Below are 19,744 nucleotides of genomic sequence, written 5' to 3' on the forward strand. Positions count from 1 at the left end.
ATCACATGAGTTTTGAGGGGGTTAGTAGATGGGTATGAGGTCGGGATTCACGAGTGGCAGTGATGTGACCATGAGCATTTTGTTTATCGGTTGAAATTTTTAAATCTTAGGCAGCCGGCTGCGGAAAGATAAATTATTGATTATTTAGAAAGTTTGTTTAATCGAACGCGTGCCAACCGAGCAGTAGTGCTATGGGCTGGACTTATCAGTATATTTTTACTGTTTGTACAATTTAGATTACGCGAGCAAATTTCAAAAATAGTAAATAAAAGACGATTTACTCTTCAAAAAATCGATAGTTTGCCGAGTTAATACTAAAACTGCCTGTTGGAATAAATTATTACGATCAACGAATATAAACGAAAAGAAAACAGGACACCACGTAACCGATTGTAATGAAATTAAAACAATAACTTAAACGAACTAAACTAACGAAAGCAAAATAATCAAGAACGCGTATACTTACACAGGCAGTCGCATGATTGTGATGCATGGCGGCATGAAAGTATATCAGAATCTGCATGAAATCTGTCCTCATGCATTTTTTGCGATATAGGAGTATGACATTTTTGCCCGTTACCGACAATTATCGACATTACCGACGGCTTTTTGGTTGTATTTCACAAAAAAAACCCTTAACAGAACGAGGATTGAACCATCAACTTCTTGGTTATTGATCCGACACGCTACCACCGCGCCATGGACGCTTGATGAAAAGTGAGTGAAAGAGCACCAACATATGCTTCTCTTTGGAGTGTTGCTCGGGGACGGGCCAGCATTATATGTGTTGGTGAGAACTGCAGATCGCTGAAATTTTTACACGCGGGCAAAAATGATCTACGGACTTGCTGCAAAAAATGTTATAAAATATGACATTTTCTGCAGCAAATCCAATGTTGCAGATTTTGAGATATATTTTTCCTTTGGGTGTAATTATTAAATAATGACCATATAACGATTATTCTCGATAAAATATGATTTGGATTTATCGACCGATTTTGTAGATTTTACGCGGTTTTTAATATTTATGGGGCTAAATAATAAAAAAGAACAAATAAACTCATTCACACTCTCATACACACATAAACTAATTTACATTTTTTGACTTCAACATTACAGCGAGTAAGATTTTTAAATTAGACTTTAAATTATTTTTGAAAGTCATCAATATAATGAAAACAGCCTGTAATGCAAAAATCAAAAATAACAAAGTACCCTAAATTGGGTAGAATTTCCAGCAATAGTAGATTATCTATAATTCCAGATAAGTGGCTGTCAATGCTCACTACTCAGTGAGTGGCACTCACGTGCTCAAACAAACTACTCAAAGCTGAAAAACTGATTGTTAAATTATTTAAAATAATAACGAAAGATTTTATGGCACACACATCCTTCAATGAGCCGGAACAAGGAGAACTATTGAAAAAGTATATATTAAGAACAAATAAAAGAAACCTAATTTTGAATTAGTTAACCTTTTTACAAATGTTGAAATACATGTTACTTGTTAGCATACTTATTAAGAAAGATGTTTTTATAGATAAAGGGCAAAAAGAAATTAATAAAAAAGTTTCTTATTTGAAACATCCAAGTCTTTGGCAACACTGTCCAAATGAGATCACAACAAAGTTGTCTAGATCAATTGTGCCGGCTCAATCCCTTTCTCGCATACACTCACGCATCCCCATACACGCATTCACATTCTCATCTCTCAGAATAATACTTTGCCGAAGACACCAAATTGATCAGAAAATTCACTCAAAAGTTACAGCTGTTTGAATATTTACGTACCATTTTTGTATGGACAGCAGCCAAAATTGTATGGAGACTTGTATGGGTGAACCAATGACACAAAGAAGCTTCTTTGGTCATAGGGAAGGTCCCCACAAAGTTTGAACCAAATCAAAAAATACAAATAAAATCCATTTTCGGTTTGGTAAAGAATTGCTCCTGTATGACCCAATCTCACCCCCCCCAGACCCAACGTCACCCCTGATGATGGTATAGAGTTATCTACGTGCGCATGTATTGCGTGTACGTATACGAAAAAGATTGAGGTTAAATTTTGTACCCGCCAGCAAAACAAATGGGGTGCTAGTGTGCGTGAGCTCGGGCTTAGATAACTCTATAGAGTTATCTAAGCCCGCTCTCACAAACACTAGCACGCCATTTGTTTTGCTGGCTGGTACAAAATTTAACCTCAATCTTTTTCGTGTACGTACACACAATACATGCGCACGTAGATAACTCTATTCAATGCGGATGGCTATAGAGCTTTATGACGTTTCGCGTACGCACACTAGTGCATCATTTGATTTTGCTGGCTGACAAAATTTAACCTCACTTTATTTTCGTGTACGTACACGCAATACATACGTGCGTAGATTGCTCTATTAAATCAATCGAAAAATTAGCTTATAATAAGATTAAATCATATTAAGGGGTTACATACATGTAGAAAATCTCAATATTTTATAATTCCAAATATTTATTAAATCCATTAAAAAGATGAATTCCAATCACTCCTGAAAGTTTCATGAAGATATGTCATCCATGGTTTAAGTGAGTAGAAGACTATTTAAGTTTCAACTGCGCAAAGCGGACTGTCAAACTTTGAGAGCGTTTTTCTCGGAACACCGAGTTGATTTACGGGTGTGGCATCTCGATATGCGATTGACCAAATTGGCTGAAATTAGAGGTGAAGACTCTCAAGACATATTCCGTGTGCATGACGAAGCTCTATTTTGAAATTTTGTTTTTTTAGAAATACAAAAATCTAGAACTGACGATTTGTTTTATATGAAAAACACAAAAAAAAAATTATCTCTTTTAAAAATAAACTTTTTAAAAATTGGCCTTCGTCATGCACACAGGACCGGTTTTATGAGTCTTCACCAAAATTTCTATCCGATTTGGTCAAAGCAGTGTTGAGATATCGTGGCACCCGTTTTTTGAAACTGCTAACTTCAAATAGCTATACTGCCGTTCTACGCATAATTGTCCCATGTCAGTTTTTGACGATTTTTACTTTATGCCATTTTTAAGTTTAGTCTGATGTGTACTTTAAGAAAAACACATAAAATCTGGTACTTTGTTCGGAAACTCATCAAAAACAACACCAAGTCTGTTTGTCCCATCGTTGAACTTCTACGCATAATTGTCCCACCAAGTATTTTCTCTCATAGAATCATTAGTTTAACGAAGCATTATGCCTTGTTTACCTGTTGTATAGCAAGAGGATCACAAATAAGGGTGATAAACTGCTAGCTGGGGCGATTAGGGACACATAGGGCGAATAGGAACCCATGGGACAATTATGCGTAGAAACACAGAAATCGGTCGAAAAATTTCAATTGCGTTTTTCTCAGTTGCACTTTTTTGAGCATGGGACAATTATGCGTAGAACGGCAGTTTAATATAGCTAGATATTATCTCGGCAAATATACAATTAAATGTGTTCAAATTTATTTTATTGATGGATGAAAATGTAAATTTAAATGCCCTGAAAACAAATTAAAAAAAAAAAAGGTTTAAGCGTTTGCTGAATTCAGAACTATCCCATCAATGCCCCAAAAGTAAAAGACACCAAACCTTAAAGAAGGAACAGAGCATTATGGAGCAAAGAAACTTAAAGTAGCAAGAAATAGAAACGAGGAGTAATCAAGCAAAAGAGCAAAGAATGAGAAATAAGGAGTGGAGAGGAATAATCGAGTAAAAGAGAAATTAGACAAAATTAGCAAAGGAGCAAACAAATAAAGAGAAAAAGGAGTGATCAAGCAATGTGGTAAACAGACTAAAGAAGCAAAGTAGCATAAAAGAACAACGAAGCATAAAGCAACCAAGGAGTAAGCAAAGGAAAAGTAATCGAGCAAAGAGAAGAAAACGAGTAGATAAATGTAAAGTTGAAAGAAAGAGTAATAAAGAAGATAGGGGTTAAGGAGTAAACGAGTAGAAAAGAGTGATCATTTTTTTCTAGGCGTAATAGAGAAGAAAGAAATAAAGGAGTTTTAGTAGTAAAAGGATTAAAGAAGATTAAAAAGCAGTAAAGGTGTACACAAGATTCAAGAAGTAGAAAATAGGATTGATCAAGTAAAGGAGTAAAAGAGTAGAAAATATAGAAGGAGTACAAAGTATCGATCAAGTAATGAAGTAAAAGTAGTAAAGAGGAGTAGAAAGTGTTGGGTGAGCACCCTGCACCACACTCTGCGACAGGGTCGCCCGGACGTCAACAGCTGTCAACACCAGCCAGCGAGCGGAAGCGAGCTTGGCTGTCATTACTCGCCCGACAGCCGACAACTACACCACGCGGAAATATTTTAATTTGTAGTTTTACCGTAATAAAAGTAATTAGTTTGTTGTATAGTACCACCTCGCGTTTCACTATTACAACAAGTGGCGACGGGTCTGTGGAGTTTGTCGGTTTGTCAATTTTTTCGGCGGAAATCGCAAAATCGTTGTTGCCGTGCTTCCACGTGGACGTTTCTTCCGTGGCCCGCAGCGATGTCCAACCCACCGGGAATCAACAAATCCGGAAGCGCTGGATCCGGTCAAGCGAGCGGGGAACAACCGTTCAAGGACACCATCATCCAGCTGCTCGCCAATCAACACGCGCTGATGGAGGAGCTCACCGAACAGGTGAAGAACCTGCAGGCGGCGCCCCGGAACGAGCTGGTGCTGGACTCCCTGGCCACGAACATCACGGAGTTCGTCTACGACGCGGACAAGGGCTGCACGTTCGACACCTGGTACGGACGGTACGCAGATTTGTTCGACGCCGACGCGTCGTCGCTCGATGACGCTGCGAAAGTCCGGCTGCTTCTGCGGAAGTTGTCCCCGGCCGCGCACGACCGGTACACGTCGTTCATCCTCCCGAAGGTTCCAAAGGACTTCAAGTTCAAGGAGACCGTCGACAAGCTCAAATCCATTTTCGGCACACCCGTGTCGATCTTCCATCGTCGCTATCAATGTCTGCAGACAGCGAAGGACGAGTCAGAGGATTTGATCAGCTATTCCTGCAGAGTCAACCGCGCCTGCGTGGACTTCCAGCTGAAGAAGCTCGACGAGGAACAACTGAAGTGCCTGGTGTTTGTGTGTGGACTTACGGCTGCCAAGGACTCAGACATCCGTATGCGTCTGTTGTCCAAGATCAACGAATCTCAGGGCATGACCCTCGAGAAGATCGTAGAGGAATGCAAATCGCTCGCTACTCTCAAGCAGGACACCGTCCTAATTGGGAGCCATGCATCCTCCTCCGTGCAGCTGTCCACAAACGCGGTCCGGACCGAGACGAAGCAGAAGCCCAAGGGGAAGTTCGGAGGCAAGCAGCGCGACAACATCCCGAAATCACCGTGCTGGTCGTGCGGCGGAATGCACTATATGGACGAGTGCAAGTTTCGGGAGCACAAGTGCCGGGACTGCAACAGAGTGGGACATCGCGAAGGCTACTGTTCCTGCTTCTCAGCAAAGAACCGGACCAAGAAGGAGCACAAGTTCCAGCCGAAGCCGCAGCAGAAGCAGCGCTCGAGCAAGAGCGTGACCGTCGGCAGCATCCAGCAGGGTCGGCGCTACACAACCGTCGGCATCAACGGCGTGCCGGTGGAGCTTCAACTAGATTCCGGCTCGGATATCACCATTCTCTCATATCAGAACTGGGAGAAAGCTGGACGTCCTCCAACGGTTCCACCGGACTGCTCTGCGAGGGCAGCCTCCGGGGACAAGCTGAACATCTCTGGGATGTTTTCGGCTACCATCAGCATCGGCGGAGTCCACAAACAAGGCAAGTGCTACGTGAGTGGACCGCAGCTTAACCTCAACGTCCTCGGAGCCGACGCCATGGACAAGTTCGGCCTCTGGGATGTTCCACTGTCGTCCATCTGCAACCTGGTGGCCAGTGCGGACGAAGACGCTGACGTTGCCGAGCTGAAGTCGCGGTTTGCGGACGTGTTCAGCGATCGCGCTGGTGTCTGCAAGAAGACGCAGGTTCACCTCGACCTGAAGCCAGATGCGAAGCCTGTGTTCCGGCAAAAGCGGCCTGTGGCGTACTCCATGGAGGCCACCGTGGAGGATGAGCTGCAGCGACTCCAAGATCTGGGCATCATCACCCCGGTCACGTACGCGGATTGGGCCGCGCCCATCGTGGTCGTGCGGAAACCGGATCGCTCTATCCGGATCTGTGCCGATTATTCGACCGGGCTGAACAACGCTTTGGAGCCGAACAGCCACCCACTACCCCTGCCCGAGGACATCTTCGCGCGAATGGCCAACTGCACCATCTTCGCGAACATCGATTTGTCCGACGCATACTTGCAAGTGGAGGTCGATGAGGAGAGCCGCAAGCTGCTGGTCATCAACACCCACAAGGGGTTGTTCCAGTACAACCGCCTGTCTCTCGGGATCAAGAACGCTCCGGGGGCATTCCAGAAGATTATGGACACGATGCTGTGCGGACTGCCGCGCACCTGTCCGTACCTGGACGATATCATCGTTGGCGGTCGAACGCGGCAGGAGCTCAAGCTAAATCTTCAGCAGGTTTTCCAGCGCCTGCAAGAGTACGGGTTCACCGTGAAGCTCAGTAAGTGCCGCTTCTTCATGAACCAGGTCAAGTACCTGGGCCAGCTGCTGGACGCCGAAGGTATTCGCCCCGACCCGGAGAAGATTGCCGCCGTCGTGAACATGCCACAGGGTGGCCACTCAAGTCGGGAAATCGGGAAAGTCGGGAAAAAGTCGGGAATTCGCCAAAATCCGCAAAAAATCGGGAAAAAGTCGGGAATTTGTGATTTTTTGTCAAAAAGTCGGGAAAAGTCGGGAATTTTGAGCATACTTGTTTGAAAATTATTTTTCAACTTATGAACAATTTTAAAATTGAAGTCACTCATTTCTGCTTTAGTAACTTTCTTTAAATTTAAGGTTCTTTTGACTATTTCAATATATTTGAGTATTGAAAAGCTGTTTAAGACATTCAAAATCTTAATGAATATTGGGGTCTTTGACACAGATTTTCATAATATTTTTCTATGAATCAAATGATCGCTATTATTTTTGTTCATTAAACAAGAGGTAAAGTCAATGAAAAACTAACATAAAAATAAATCCTAATAGATTCTATTTAATTTTGTCACATAAATTGAATATTTGATAACAGATTCCACATTGAATGTGGCAATGTTTTTTTTTGTAAATATTATATTGTAAATATTTAACTAAATTCATTAGGTAATTTAAAATATGTTTTTTTTTTCCAAATGTTACCCTTGAACTTTTTTTTGTGAGTATGGGTAAATTACCTACCATAAATAAAGCTTTATTTTCAGTTTTCGGAAAACTTAATTATCGCATAAAATCCAAAATTGAAAAAAAAAATTACGTTTTTAAAACATAAAGAAAATTTTGAAATTGCAAAAAAAAAAATCAAGGAAATTTTGAGTTTTTTGCAATAAAATTGTTTAAAAAAATAGTCTCATCAAACATTTTGCTTAAAAAAAGTGGGAAAACATACAATAATATCAAACTGAATTTTAATTGAAAAAACAAACAGTTTAATACTGACCACTAGATAAATTAGCATTCATTAGAAAATTCAATATCAAAAATTAGGGGAAATATACCCATTTTAATCAGTCTAAGCCGTTCGACCAATTCTCATCACTTTTGCCGTTTTGCGCTATTAAATCAACATTTTCAGATGTATCAACAACGAAGAGTTGCTTGCTCACTTTTGTTTGAGCTATTTATTACTTTGGAACAGTCAAAAACACTTTATGAAAGCTGTAATTCATGATCAAAGTGCTGATAGGCCGATAATAGAAATAGGCTGAGAAATGGTATATTTCCCCTACAAAATTAAAAAGGGAACTTGGTAAAAATATTTTGTTTTTAATACTTTGACATTTTTCTAAATCCTTTAAATGAATAATAACAGCAATTATGTTTGAATCATTCTTTGATTTAAAATGATGATGAAGTTTAAAAAAAATAGGATCGAGATTTTAAGTTCAGTAATCTTTAACTTTTTGTCATTTCCAGTTGAAACGAAGTATCAAAAACTATACGTTTGGCAATTTAAAAAATAACATAGAAGTTTTAAGTATTGTTGAACTTTCGATTATTTTTTCAAAGACTAATTGTTTGTGTTTCTACTCTGAATTATAATAATGAAATTCAATTTTTGAAGTTTTTTTATTTGTTGTTTAATTTCTGTAATTACAAAAAATGCCTATATTTGGATTTTTGTTTTAAAATCCATTGAGATTTTTTTTCGGTGGTTAATATTGACTTTTTTATAGAAAGTTTTTTGTTTGAAATCATTATTTAGATAACAAATGCCTATTATTTGAGCATTCTGGAAAAGTCTGGAAAAAAGTCGGGAAAAAGTCGGGAATTTGAAAATGGAATTTGAGTGGTCACCCTGATGCCAGCCCCTCACGACGTTTCGTCACTTCGGTCGTACCTGGGTGCGATAAACTATTATGGGAAGTTCATCAAGGAGATGCGGAAGTTTCGGCAGCCGCTGGACGACCTGCTCCGGAAGGGTGCCAAGTTCGAGTGGTCGGCCGACTGTCAACGCTCATTCGACCGCTTCAAGGAAATCCTGCAGTCTCCTCTCTTGCTCACCCACTACAATCCGCGTCTGGACATCGTGGTCTCCGCGGACGCATCCAACGTGGGCATCGGCGCCCGCATCGCACACCGCTTCCCGGACGGCACCGAGAAGGCAATCTACCACGCGTCCAGAAGTCTGACTCCGGCGGAAAAGAATTACAGCCAGATCGAAAAGGAAGCCCTCGCTCTGGTGTACGCCGTGACCAAATTTCACCGGATGATCTACGGACGCAACTTCCTCCTGCAAACGGACCATAAACCACTTCTCTCGATTTTTGGTTCGAAGCAAGGAATACCGGCGTACACTGCTAACCGCCTGCAACGGTGGGCTTTAACGATGCTTCTCTATGATTTCCACATAGAGCATATCGCTACCGATCACTTTGGGCACGCTGACATTCTATCTCGCCTGATTAATGCTCATGTTAAACCGGATGAAGATTTTGTTATTGCGTCGATAGAGCTTGAGAGGTCGATCTGCAGCATTGTGAGCCAGTCTTTGGGATTCTTGCCGGTCACCTACAAGGTGATTGCCGCAGAGACTGAGGGAGACGAAACCCTGCAGAAGGTGAAGCACTACGTCATCCACGGCTGGCCGGAGAACAAGAAAGCTGTCGAAGGCGCAGAAATCCAGCAGTTCTTCGCTCGTCGTGAGGCACTCAGCATCGCTCACAAGTGTCTCATGTATGGAGAGCGGATCATCATCCCCAAGAAGCTGCAGAAGCGGGTGCTCCAGCAGCTGCACAAGGGCCATCCGGGCATCGAGCGATCGCGGTCGCTGGCGCGGAACTACGTGTATTGGCCGAACATCGATGATCACATCTCCAACTTGATCAAAGCTTGCAACGAGTGTGCTGCGGTGGCCAAAACTGACACGAAAACAGCGCTCTCATCGTGGCCCATCCCGGAGCGGCCATGGCAGAGGCTGCACGTCGACTACGCCGGACCGGTGGACGGAACGTACTTTCTGGTCCTGGTCGACGCCCTCTCGAAGTGGCCGGAAGTGGTTCCAACGCGGCGGATCACCACGGAGAAGACCCTGGCCATCCTGCGTAACATCTTCTCGAGATTCGGCATGCCGGAGGTGCTGGTCTCCGACAACGGCCGGCAGTTTTGCAGCGAGCACTTCGAGAGGTACTGTGACGTCAACGGTATCATGCACCTCAAGACCGCGCCGTACCACCCGCAGAGCAACGGCCAAGCTGAGAGGTTTGTTGATACTTTTAAACGTACACTCAAGAAAATTCAAGCAGGAGGGGAGGAACTAGAAGAAGCGATCGACACTTTCCTCCAGTGTTACCGGTCCACACCGTGCCGCAGCGCTCCAGAGGGGAAATCTCCAGCGGAAGTTCTTCTCGGCGGTCGCATCCGTACCTCGCTCGAGCTGATGAAACCACCAAGCAGCTTCTACAAGGACTCCAGTTCCAAGCAAGATCAGCAGTTCGACCGTAAACACGGTGCCAAGGCGAAGAACTTCGAGCCCAAAGACGGAGTGTTTGCGAAGGTTCACCACGGCAACGAGTGGAGCTGGGTGCCAGGTGAGGTCGTGGAGCGGATCGGGACGGTCATGTACAACGTGTGGTTACCAGACCGTCAGCAGCTGATCAGATCCCACAGCAACCAGTTGCGCAAGCGCCACGGAGGTGCTGACGCCACTGAAGCGGAGTCTCAACCAACCATTCCACTGGATCTGCTACTCAACACGTGGGGCATCAAACCTCCCGGGCCATCGGAGTCTCCGGAACCGGCGGGTTCACCGGAAGCTTCGCTGCCGTACCAGGACAGCCCACTGACGTATCCTGAGGATGAGCAGCTGAACGAGTTGCAGCAGGAGTTCCTCCGCGAGTTGATGCAGCCGCCCGAGCGACGTCGTCCAAGACGACCCCAATCGCCAGCTGTTCCTGCGGTGGCTCCTGCCGGACGACCAGTCCGCAACCGGAAAGCGCCGAGTCGCTACGAGCCGTACCATCTATACTAAAGGGGGAGGTGTTGGGTGGGCACCCTGCACCACACTCTGCGACAGGGTCGCCCGGACGTCAACAGCTGTCAACACCAGCCAGCGAGCGGAAGCGAGCTTGGCTGTCATTACTCGCCCGACAGCCGACAACTACACCACGCGGAAATATTTTAATTTGTAGTTTTACCGTAATAAAAGTAATTAGTTTGTTGTATAGTACCACCTCGCGTTTCACTATTACAACAGAAAGTGAAGGAGTAAAAAGGAGAAAAGGAGGCTGTTTGGGTGAGACCTTGAAAACTTTATTTTTTCTGTCTGTTTTTGTTTCACCCGCTGCAACACAAGACAAAATGAAACATTAAGTAGCCATGTCAAGGTTTGAGCCAAATAAAATAAAAAGGTCAAATTCATTTCCGATTTTCGCGGAAATTTTTTATGTCTTTTTTTGTGAAAAATAAAGACAATTTCTGGCTTTCTCATCGTCCAATTAAACTTAACCACTTATTCCTCCCAAAACCATTTATTCATCTTTGAATCCACATTCAAACCATCACTATCCACTGGCCAGGTCCTGGATCATCTGCAGCATGTCGCTCGTAATTTTGTAGGTGGTAGCGTTGCGTGGCTTGCGCGTAACTTGGGGGCAGTCTGCGGGACTCGCCGAACCCGGCACCATTACCAGGGACAGTCCCATCAGCAAAACGGCTAAAAAGGCCAGCAGTTTCATCGTGGCAAAAAAGGCGGACGTTCGGAGCTAAACTGATTACTCGGTGCACGGTGACGGGGTAATTTAACGGAGCAACTTGCGAAAATTCCAACCAGTTGTGCAAATATTACTTGAGATGTGCAACATTTGCGTTGGTTTTGTGTCAAAAACAAACAGAGTTTTGGCTGTGATATTGAAGGATGAAGGTTGTTCGCGAGATACGAGATTTCCAATTTGATAAACTGTTGATCGAATAATATTTCAATGCTTTATTGTATAATATGAATAAATTATTACGGCAGCGGTATCGCGAATCTAAATGCGTAACATCACCAATTTCATCGTGGATACCACCGTCAACTGCCGAGTATTGATTAGACCGTATTCTACACACAATAAAATCTAGCTTATTTAACAACGATTCACTCAATTCTTCGTTCACACGTGCACGACCAATATCACAAGCGGGTCTCCAAAAAGGGGGAAAGGGCGGAATTTTTACTTTTTGTTTGTTGTATAGTAGTGCAGACTAGAGGTCAAAGTACTTGTTTCACCGCTCGCTATTTGGACGGTACCCGCCGCTTCAGCTCCATCACCTGTTCCGACAGGGCAATCGACATCGATTTGTACTTTTCATACTTGGTACGCAGCATTTCCATATCGTCCTGTGAAAATGGGTGGAAAAAAGTGAAAATAAGTTGATGTCAACGTTTAAACATCAAGTTGTAGAGCTACAATAAGCCGACGAAGGTAACAAAAGCCACATGAAAATCATGTAAAACACGAAAAACGATGAATGAAAGTTTTAGAAAAAGTAATCTAGTACTGCAATTTTAACAAAACTTTACACTGCATAAAAGCAGACCCAACCTCAATGTTTATTCATAAGTGTTTATAAATTAAACAATTAAAATAAAATGAAATTTTACTTTTGATCTTCAATCTAGTACTGCAATCAACTACAACTCAACTCATTTAGGCACTTTAAATTCTTTTGCTCATAAATGTCTTCAAAAATGCATGCGAGCGATAAGACAATAAACTAGCTTTGTAAACTGTTGTACTAGATTGCCTGTGAGCAGTTTAAAATGCAGTACTAGATTTTTTTGCATAATTTGAATTAATTTAGGTGTACTTAAAAAAATAAAAAAATAACTCTTTTTGATCAACAAATAGTTTTTTGAGCAATAGAGCACTTCCATTCGAGCAGTTTTTGCTTTTTTCTACTAAAGTGCCTTATACACCCTTACCAAAAATCATGACTTTTTAAGTTCCAAATCCCACTTTTCATGCGATTTTTTCAGTTCAACCCATATAACTATTTTTATGGTTGTAGTACCTGAACTCAAAAAATCGTATGAAAAGTGGGATTTGGAACTCAAAAAATCATGATTTTTGGTAAGGGTGTAGAAAGTGGAGACAAGGCACTCAAAATGCAATGCTACTCACAGTTGGTCACTCAAATTTATCCAAGCATTTAAATGGAAGGTGTTCATTTTTTGATAAATCCTATGCACCCTTACCAAAAATCATGATTTTTTGAGTTCCAAATCCCACTTTTCATACGATTTTTTGAGTTCAGGTACTACAACCATAAAAATGGTTATATGGGTAGAACTGAAAAATTCGTATGAAAAGTGGGATTTGGAACTCAAAAAATCATGATTTTTGGTAAGGGTGTGGACCAAGTAGAAAATGAAAGCACCTTATGTGTAAGATCTTGGAGGTGCTCAATTTTTTTACAGAAAATCGTTGGGTTCTTAGTTTCTCGTGTTCCCACTTTCTATAAGGCACTTTATTTTCTACTATGTTTTTCTTATGGAGCGAACTGTCAAAAACTGCTCGACTGCGGGTGCTCCATTGTGAATTAAATAGTGTGTTGTAGTACTAGATTAGAAAACAACATTAATGGAGCATTTCCACTCGAGCAGTTTTTGCTTTTTTCTACAATGTATTTCTTATGGAGCGAACTGTCAAAAACTGCTCGACTGCGGATGCTCCATTGTGAATTAAATAGTGTGTTGTAGTACTAGATTAGAAAACAACATTAATGGAGCATTTCCACTCGAGCAGTTTTTGCTTTTTTCTACAATGTATTTCTTATGGAACTGTCAAAAACTGCTCGACTGCAGGTGCTCCATTACCACAAACGCTTTTCAAGGGACATTGTATGAAGTGTAGTACTAGAATTAATAAGTTACTCAAACTCGCCCTTATTGCCATCTTACCACCTCGCTCAAACCCTCAAATCCTTACATTTCTCGTTTCCGTCTGCACGGTCCGCTCGACCTTCACCGCCGAAGCACCGTTGCACTTGCTCTGGTACATCCGCTGCATGGTCGCGTACTTGTCCTCGGTCTCCTTGAGCTGCCGCTGCAGCTGCGAAACCTCCTGCTGGACGTTCAGATTCGCCACGCTGCTCTCGTTTTCCTTGCCCACCAGGTCCTGGATCTTCTCATTGCGGATCCGACACAGGCGCTTCATCTGCTGGTACTTGTCGTTCAGCTTGCGAAGCTCCTCCTGCGCTTCCTCGAGCTTTTTGGACGCACCCGGCTCCGCTTGCTGGTCTTGGTCCTTGGTGCAATCCTCGTGGTCGGTTCCAACGGCTTTGTCGCTGCGCAAGCCTCGCAATCGCTGCTGGCGGATGCAGGTGTTGCAGCGCTTGTCCGCTGTGGCTAGGGATAGCGTTCGAATCTCGTCCTGGAGTTGGAGGATGTCGCGTTCGCGATCTTTAAGCAGGTTTCGCAGCTCTACGACGTCGTTTTTGAGCGGGTTTGCCGAGGCAAGCTTCTTCTGGGTGTTGATCTGGCAGTCCTTGATGGTCAGCTGTTTCTTGAGGTTCTTGATCTGGGCGTCCATCTCCAGACAGCTACAGTCGGTTGCTACACAGAACATGATTGGATGAGGATGAAGTGCATGGTATTATGGTTAATCACAGTGCAACGATCAGCTGAAGCCACCACAAGAAAACCCTGAAAACACCCCCTTAAAAACTTACAGCTCGGATCCGTCATCGTGGCGCTGTCCCGCGTGTTGAAGTGCACACCCCGCCGATCGTCGTGAGTGCTCTGGCGACGCGACTTGCGGTCCTTGTCCGCGATACGCCGCAGGTCGTCCATCTCCATCACCAGGTTTTGGTGCCGGACACGCAGCTCGTCGTTCTGCCGCCGCAGCGAGCGATGCTTGGTGTTGGTCTCCTCGTACACCTGCTCGTAGTGGCAGATCTTTTGCGTCAGCTCGACGATCTCCGTTTCCTTTTCCTGGAAGCTGGAGTTGTGTCTGGAAGAAGAGTGCGCCACCGTGAGTATGAAGTTCCCTCAATTTTAAAATCAATAACCCCCACCGCATCGTGGCCATTTCATCCTTCAGCTTGCCGTACTCCATCTCGACAATCTTCAGCTCGTCGATCCGGTCCTGGAGTTGCTTCGTCTTGAAGAGGTGCGTCTTCTGCAGCTCGTTCAGCTGCTTCAGCAAATCTTCGTTCTCTTTGCGCAGAGCTTGCGCGACCTTGCCGTCGCCAAGCGAGGGCCGACCGTCCGGTTGGAGCGCCGGGGAAAGCTTCGCTTCCTCGAGTTGATGCGCCAACCGTTCGTTCGTGGCCTTCTCACGCGCGCAAAGCTCCTCCAGATAGTGAAACTCGCTCGTTTTCCGGGACAGTTTCTCGGCACTGACGTGCAGCTTTCGCTCCAGTTCTTCCTTCTGGACGCCCAGCTGCTGAATCGTGCTCTGCATCGACGGAACCTACAAGATTTTGCTCGTTTGTCTAGGGGTATGATGCTCACTTGGGGTTATTGCGGCACTTACCTGAGTCTGCGACAAGTGTGTCAACTCCTTACGACAAGTCTCAAACTCCATCAGTTGCTGAGACATTTCAGTCGTAATCTGAACCTTCTCCGACTTGATGGCTTCCACCTCCGTCACCTTGCTGCTGTACTTGCGCTTCATGTCGTCCAGCTCGAGATACTTATCGTCAAGTTGCTGCTTGACCGCCTCCAGCTTCTTCTCCACGATCACCAACGCCGATCGTTGGTTGATCAACTCTGCACTGAGCTGAACCTTCTCTTGATCTAGCTGTTGATTCGCTTCCACAAGGTTTGCGTGCTCTTCCTGCAGACTCTTGTGATTCTCCAGCACGGATCGCAACTGTTGCTCCAGTTCTCGCTTCTCCGAGCTCAAGCTCGACTCGTGGTTCTCTCGCAACGCGTTGACTTGCACCTCCAGAGCGAGGTTCGCCTGTTCTAGCTCATCGATGCGAACCTGAAGCTCGTTGCAGCGATCTTTCTCGGCTTTGACGGACGCTTCCCGTTCACGGACGCTCTCCTCAAGTTTTTGTTTATCCTGCTCGAGTTCTTGCACTTTTGAAGTCAGCTTCTCGGTACGATCTTGCTCAGTCTCGAGCTTCTGTGTCAGACTTTCCCTTTCACGATTGCTTTCCTCCAGGTCAAGCTTAGTTTGTTCCAGCTCTTCAAGCGTTGCAGTCAGCTTCGCTGATCTTTCTTGTTCAGTCTTAAGAGCATCTTCTTGACTCTGCGACAACTCCTGGATCTTAGCTTCAAGCTCACGAATGCTCTCTTCTAGTTCAAGTTTAGCCTGCCCGAGAATTTCAACCTCCGAAGTCAGTTCCTCCGACCGGTCTTGTTCAGCTTTGAGCGTTGTTTCGTACTCCTGAACCTTGCCTTCCAGCTGATCTTTCGCTTGTTCTAGTTCATTATATCGCTCCTTCTCAGTCTTCAGTTGGCCGTCATAGTAATCGCGAAGCTGAAGAAGTTTTTCCGCCAAAGTCTGCTTCGCCACTTCCACCTCACCAACATCGTTTTGTAGTTCCAGCTTGGCATCCGCCGTCTCCTGCAGCAATCGCTGGCACTCCCGCTTGAGATCTTCAATTTCAATCTCCTTCTCCCGACAGTCGACCTTCGCCTCTTCCAGCGATTCCTTCACCTCGTTCAGTTCCTGCTCGACGTCCTCCCGCAACCGCTCGGCAGCCGATCGGTTCAGCTCGGCCGTTTCCGTCTCCAACTTGAGGTCGGAGATTTGGTTCTCCAGCGAGTTGACTCGCTGCGCCGACTGCTCTAGCTGCGACACCATCGTGGTGAGTTCCTCGGTTGACTGCCGGAACTGCTCCTCGAGGGCTTCCCTCGCGTCCTCTTGCGCACTGAGTTCGGCTTTCGTGTCCTGGACGCGCCTTTCGGCGCTCTTCTTAGTTTCTTCCAGCTTCTGGCGCAGCTCGTCCACCGTTTCAGTCTTTTCGCTCAACTCCTGTTTGTACTCGTCGTTCTGCTTCTCGAACCGCTCCAGCTTTTCGCTATTCTCGTTGAGCTCCTGGCCCAAACTTTCCAGCGCACTTTTCGTTTCTTGCACTTCCTGCTCCAGCTGGTCCCGGAACTTGGACGATTCCTCGATCTCGCTCTCGAGCGTTTGAACTTTGCCCAGCAGTTTTCTCTTTTCAGTCTCGTTGTCTGCCAGCGCGGCCTCTAGATCGGCGATTTTTCCCTTGAAATCGGTTACTTCGTGCTCGAACTGTTGCCTGGCTTGAAGCAGCGTGTTGATTTCGTTCTTCAAATCAGTCATCTCCACCGTCAGCTGGTCCGCTCGTTCGTCCGACTGTTGCTTCTGCTCCTTGGTTGCCAGCAGTTCCTGCTCGATCTTTGTCAGCTGGTTCGTGTGCTCCTTGGCGGCTTTGAGTTCCTCCTCTTTTGTGCTGACCAACACCTCCAGTTCCGAGCACTTTCGTCGGAGATCTTCGATCTGACTCGGATCCAGCGGCTTCTCGGAGTGATTTTGCTTCTGGGCTTCACCTCCGTTCGTCTCAATTCGGTAATGGTTCGTGTCTTTTTCGGTGGTGAGACGTTCTTGCTCTTCTTGCAGGAAAACGATGCGCTGCTTGAGCATTGCAACTTCTTCGAGTTGGTCCGAGTCGGGTTCTCTTGCGGCTTCCAACTGTTTCTGGAGGAGTTCGTTTTCTTCCAGCAGTGTTTCTTTCTCTTCTTTAAGTGTTTCCAGGGTTATCTTAAGTTCGCTAAGGCGAGCTTCCAACTCTCCCTTTTGCTCAGAAATTGAGTCCATCTCCTTCTGTAGAATCTCTTCCTTCTCCCGAATCAGCTGATCAAGCTGTTCCTTCTCCTGTCGCAACAGTTGCTCCGTTTTCTGTAGCGCATCGTTCTCTTCAAGAAATTTAGCTTTTTCTTCTTGAAGCGCTTCCAGCGTAATCTTAAGTTCACTCAGGCTAGCTTCCAACTCACTTCTCTGATCAATCTCCTTCTGTAGAATCTCTTCCTTCTCCCGAATCAGCTGATCAAGCTGTTCCTTCTCCTGTCGCAACTGTTGTTCCTTCTCCGCAACCGATTCCTGCAGCGAATCAATATCCAGGGAATGCTTCTGCACGGTAATCGTGTAGTCTTCAATCTCTTTCTCCAGCTGTCCGATGGTGTCTTGCAGCTCCTTCACCTTCGCCTCGGCCTCACCCCGTGCGGCGTCCGCTTGCTTGTACTTCAACCTCGTTTCTTCAACCTCCCGATTGAGTTCTTCCTCCAGCTGTTTCGATATGCTGCACTCTTCCTCGAGGCTCGCGAGTTGCTCCGTCCTTTCTTTTTCGCTGCTGCGCAGCACTTGGATTTCTTCTGCAGAATTCTTGAGCTGCTGTTCAAGTTGAGCAAAGTCGGCGCTCTTCTTTTCCAACTGCTGCTCCAGTGCTACCGTACTATTCTTGTACTTTTCCATTTCCTGGATATCATCCATCACCTGCGTCGACAGCTCGTCGTACTCACTGGTCATCTTCTTCAGCTCGGCTTCCTTTTCCTGAAGGCTCTTGCTCAACCCGTTCACCTTGCCATGCTCTTGGTTCAGCTGCTGCTCAAGGTCCTTGATCTGATCACCCAACTTTTGCCGCTCGGCATACTTTTGATGCAAGGCCGCAAAGTCTTCCTCCAACAGTTTGACCTTTTTCTTCAGCTCACCATTCTCAATAGTGATGTCCATGATCTGACTGTTGTTAAACTCGTAGATGACGCTCGTCTTGCCGTTCTCATTCGTGAGCAGCACCTTCTGCGGCGACGACGAAGACCGGTCCGCACTATCGTTCAAGCTGGAATCCCCCAAGCTGTCAACCAACAAATCCGGATCGCTGGTGTTAATCAACAGCAGATCTTCGTCCGCCAGAATCGCCCGCAAGCTGGTGATCGCTCGGAACAACCTCTTCGCGTCCTTCCGCCCAATATCTTTCTCCAGCACCGTCCGGAACTTGTCCAACTTGTCCGCGTGATCCCTGCCCGCCTCCCTCAGCTGCTCCAACTCCGTCGTGCACTGCTCCAACTGCTGCTGCAGCTTATAGTTGTGCACCTCCAGCTGCTTCAGTTCCCGCCGCGTCTCGTCCAGCTGCTTCTGCTGACTTTCGACACTGCCCCCGGCACTGCTCCGTCCACCGGAGCAACTCCCACTACTTCCGCCACGATCGCCGCGGGCCTCCTGCAGCGACTCGATCAGTTCCTTCTCGCGCGTTTTGGCCCGACCCTGGAACACCTCGAACTCGACCTGGATGCTTTCCTGCAGATTGCGGCACCGCTCCGCCTCCTTGACGGCCGTTTCGCGCTCCTTCCGGGCGACGATCAGCTCCCGCTCGACGTCGAACACCTGTTCGCGCTTCTGGCTCAGCTCGACCTCAAGGTCCTTGCAACTGTGTTTGGAATGGGGGCGAGAGAAAATTCTCGGATTAGTTTTCAAAAAGCCGTAAAAGCCATTGGTAAACAAAGTCCTTTTTAAATCGGTATTCGACCTACCTACGAAAAACCAATATCAAAAATGCTCGAGATTGTTCATCTACACGTCCTTCAAGTGCCCCATACTCGAAAAAAATGAAATTTTGTTTCATTTTCGAGAAAAACTAAAACTAATGTCAGAGGTCACAGTGGCTCTTACGGCTTTTTGAAAACTCACCCGAGAAATGTATATTTTTTTAGTTTAAAATTGCATAAATTATAGAGTATTTTTTTAATTAAAATTATAACCTCATCTTTTGTTCTGTCAATAAATAAAGTATTTTAAATTCTATGTTTTGTGAATAACCACAAATTTAAGTTGTACTACAGTAGTATACAGTAACGGTATATGAATAAAAAAAACCCTGTTTCTTAATTAGGTCCACGAGCCAAAAAGAAACGTATCCGGTTTGAATAATACAACGCAAGTGACTTTAAAAAGTGAAATAAAATGCTTTTTCAACTAAATTTGTAAATTGACCACTTGATAAGGAATGCCCACGATTAGCAGGAGGCGGAGGAGGGATCCAAATCATCTCGGATATCCGTAGACGTTATTACAACAGGCAATAAAATTGGTGAAAAGTGCATGCACAAATCACGATACCATCCATCATTATTTGATTCACGGACCGAAGAGTTTTGTACTTTCACAACTTCAGATAATCGAGTCTGTGCTTATAACAATTTTTACTTAACGTTCTAAAAAGGGTGGGATACAAGGAAACCTAT

The 19,744-nt window shown here is 45.1% G+C and overlaps 3 protein-coding genes across 4 annotated transcripts in view; 2 read left to right on the top strand and 1 right to left on the bottom strand.

Annotated features, from left to right (window-relative positions):
- Positions 1-4,189: 4,189 nt before the first annotated feature.
- Positions 4,190-7,033, top strand: LOC128093289 (uncharacterized protein K02A2.6-like). Its single transcript, XM_052709535.1, has one exon. It carries the CDS (start codon positions 4,501-4,503, stop codon positions 6,826-6,828), a length of 2,328 nt encoding a protein of 775 aa, XP_052565495.1. The 5' UTR covers positions 4,190-4,500; the 3' UTR covers positions 6,829-7,033.
- Positions 7,034-8,407: 1,374 nt separating this feature from the next.
- On the top strand, positions 8,408-10,774 carry LOC120412431 (uncharacterized protein K02A2.6-like). The gene has a single exon (XM_039572890.2). The coding sequence runs from the start codon at positions 8,408-8,410 to the stop codon at positions 10,574-10,576; it is 2,169 nt and encodes a 722-aa protein (XP_039428824.2). The 3' UTR covers positions 10,577-10,774.
- A 736-nt stretch (positions 10,775-11,510) lies between these two features.
- Positions 11,511-19,744, bottom strand: part of LOC120412412 (uncharacterized) — a 31,604-nt gene continuing 23,370 nt past the window's right edge. The window contains exons 4-8 of one of the 2 annotated variants that reach the window (XM_039572874.2): positions 15,066-18,930; positions 14,605-15,002; positions 14,260-14,540; positions 13,518-14,143; positions 11,511-11,926 (exon numbers count right to left, since the gene is read on the bottom strand). In XM_039572874.2, the coding sequence (XP_039428808.1) occupies positions 11,822-11,926; positions 13,518-14,143; positions 14,260-14,540; positions 14,605-15,002; positions 15,066-18,930 (5,275 nt within the window). In that variant the 3' untranslated portion in view covers positions 11,511-11,821. The remainder of the gene's footprint in view (positions 11,927-13,517; positions 14,144-14,259; positions 14,541-14,604; positions 15,003-15,065; positions 18,931-19,744) is intronic. The other variant, XM_039572875.2, reaches the window with a different exon arrangement.

Source organism: Culex pipiens, chromosome 3 (genome assembly GCF_016801865.2).
Source record: "Culex pipiens pallens isolate TS chromosome 3, TS_CPP_V2, whole genome shotgun sequence".
NCBI classification, from domain to species: Eukaryota; Metazoa; Arthropoda; class Insecta; order Diptera; family Culicidae; genus Culex; species Culex pipiens.

Excerpts from the sequence above, each read along its gene's own strand:
- LOC120412431 (XM_039572890.2), top strand. The coding sequence starts at position 8,408 with ATGCCAGCCCCTCACGACGTTTCGTCACTTCGGTCGTACCTGGGTGCG.
- LOC128093289 (XM_052709535.1), top strand. The coding sequence starts at position 4,501 with ATGTCCAACCCACCGGGAATCAACAAATCCGGAAGCGCTGGATCCGGT.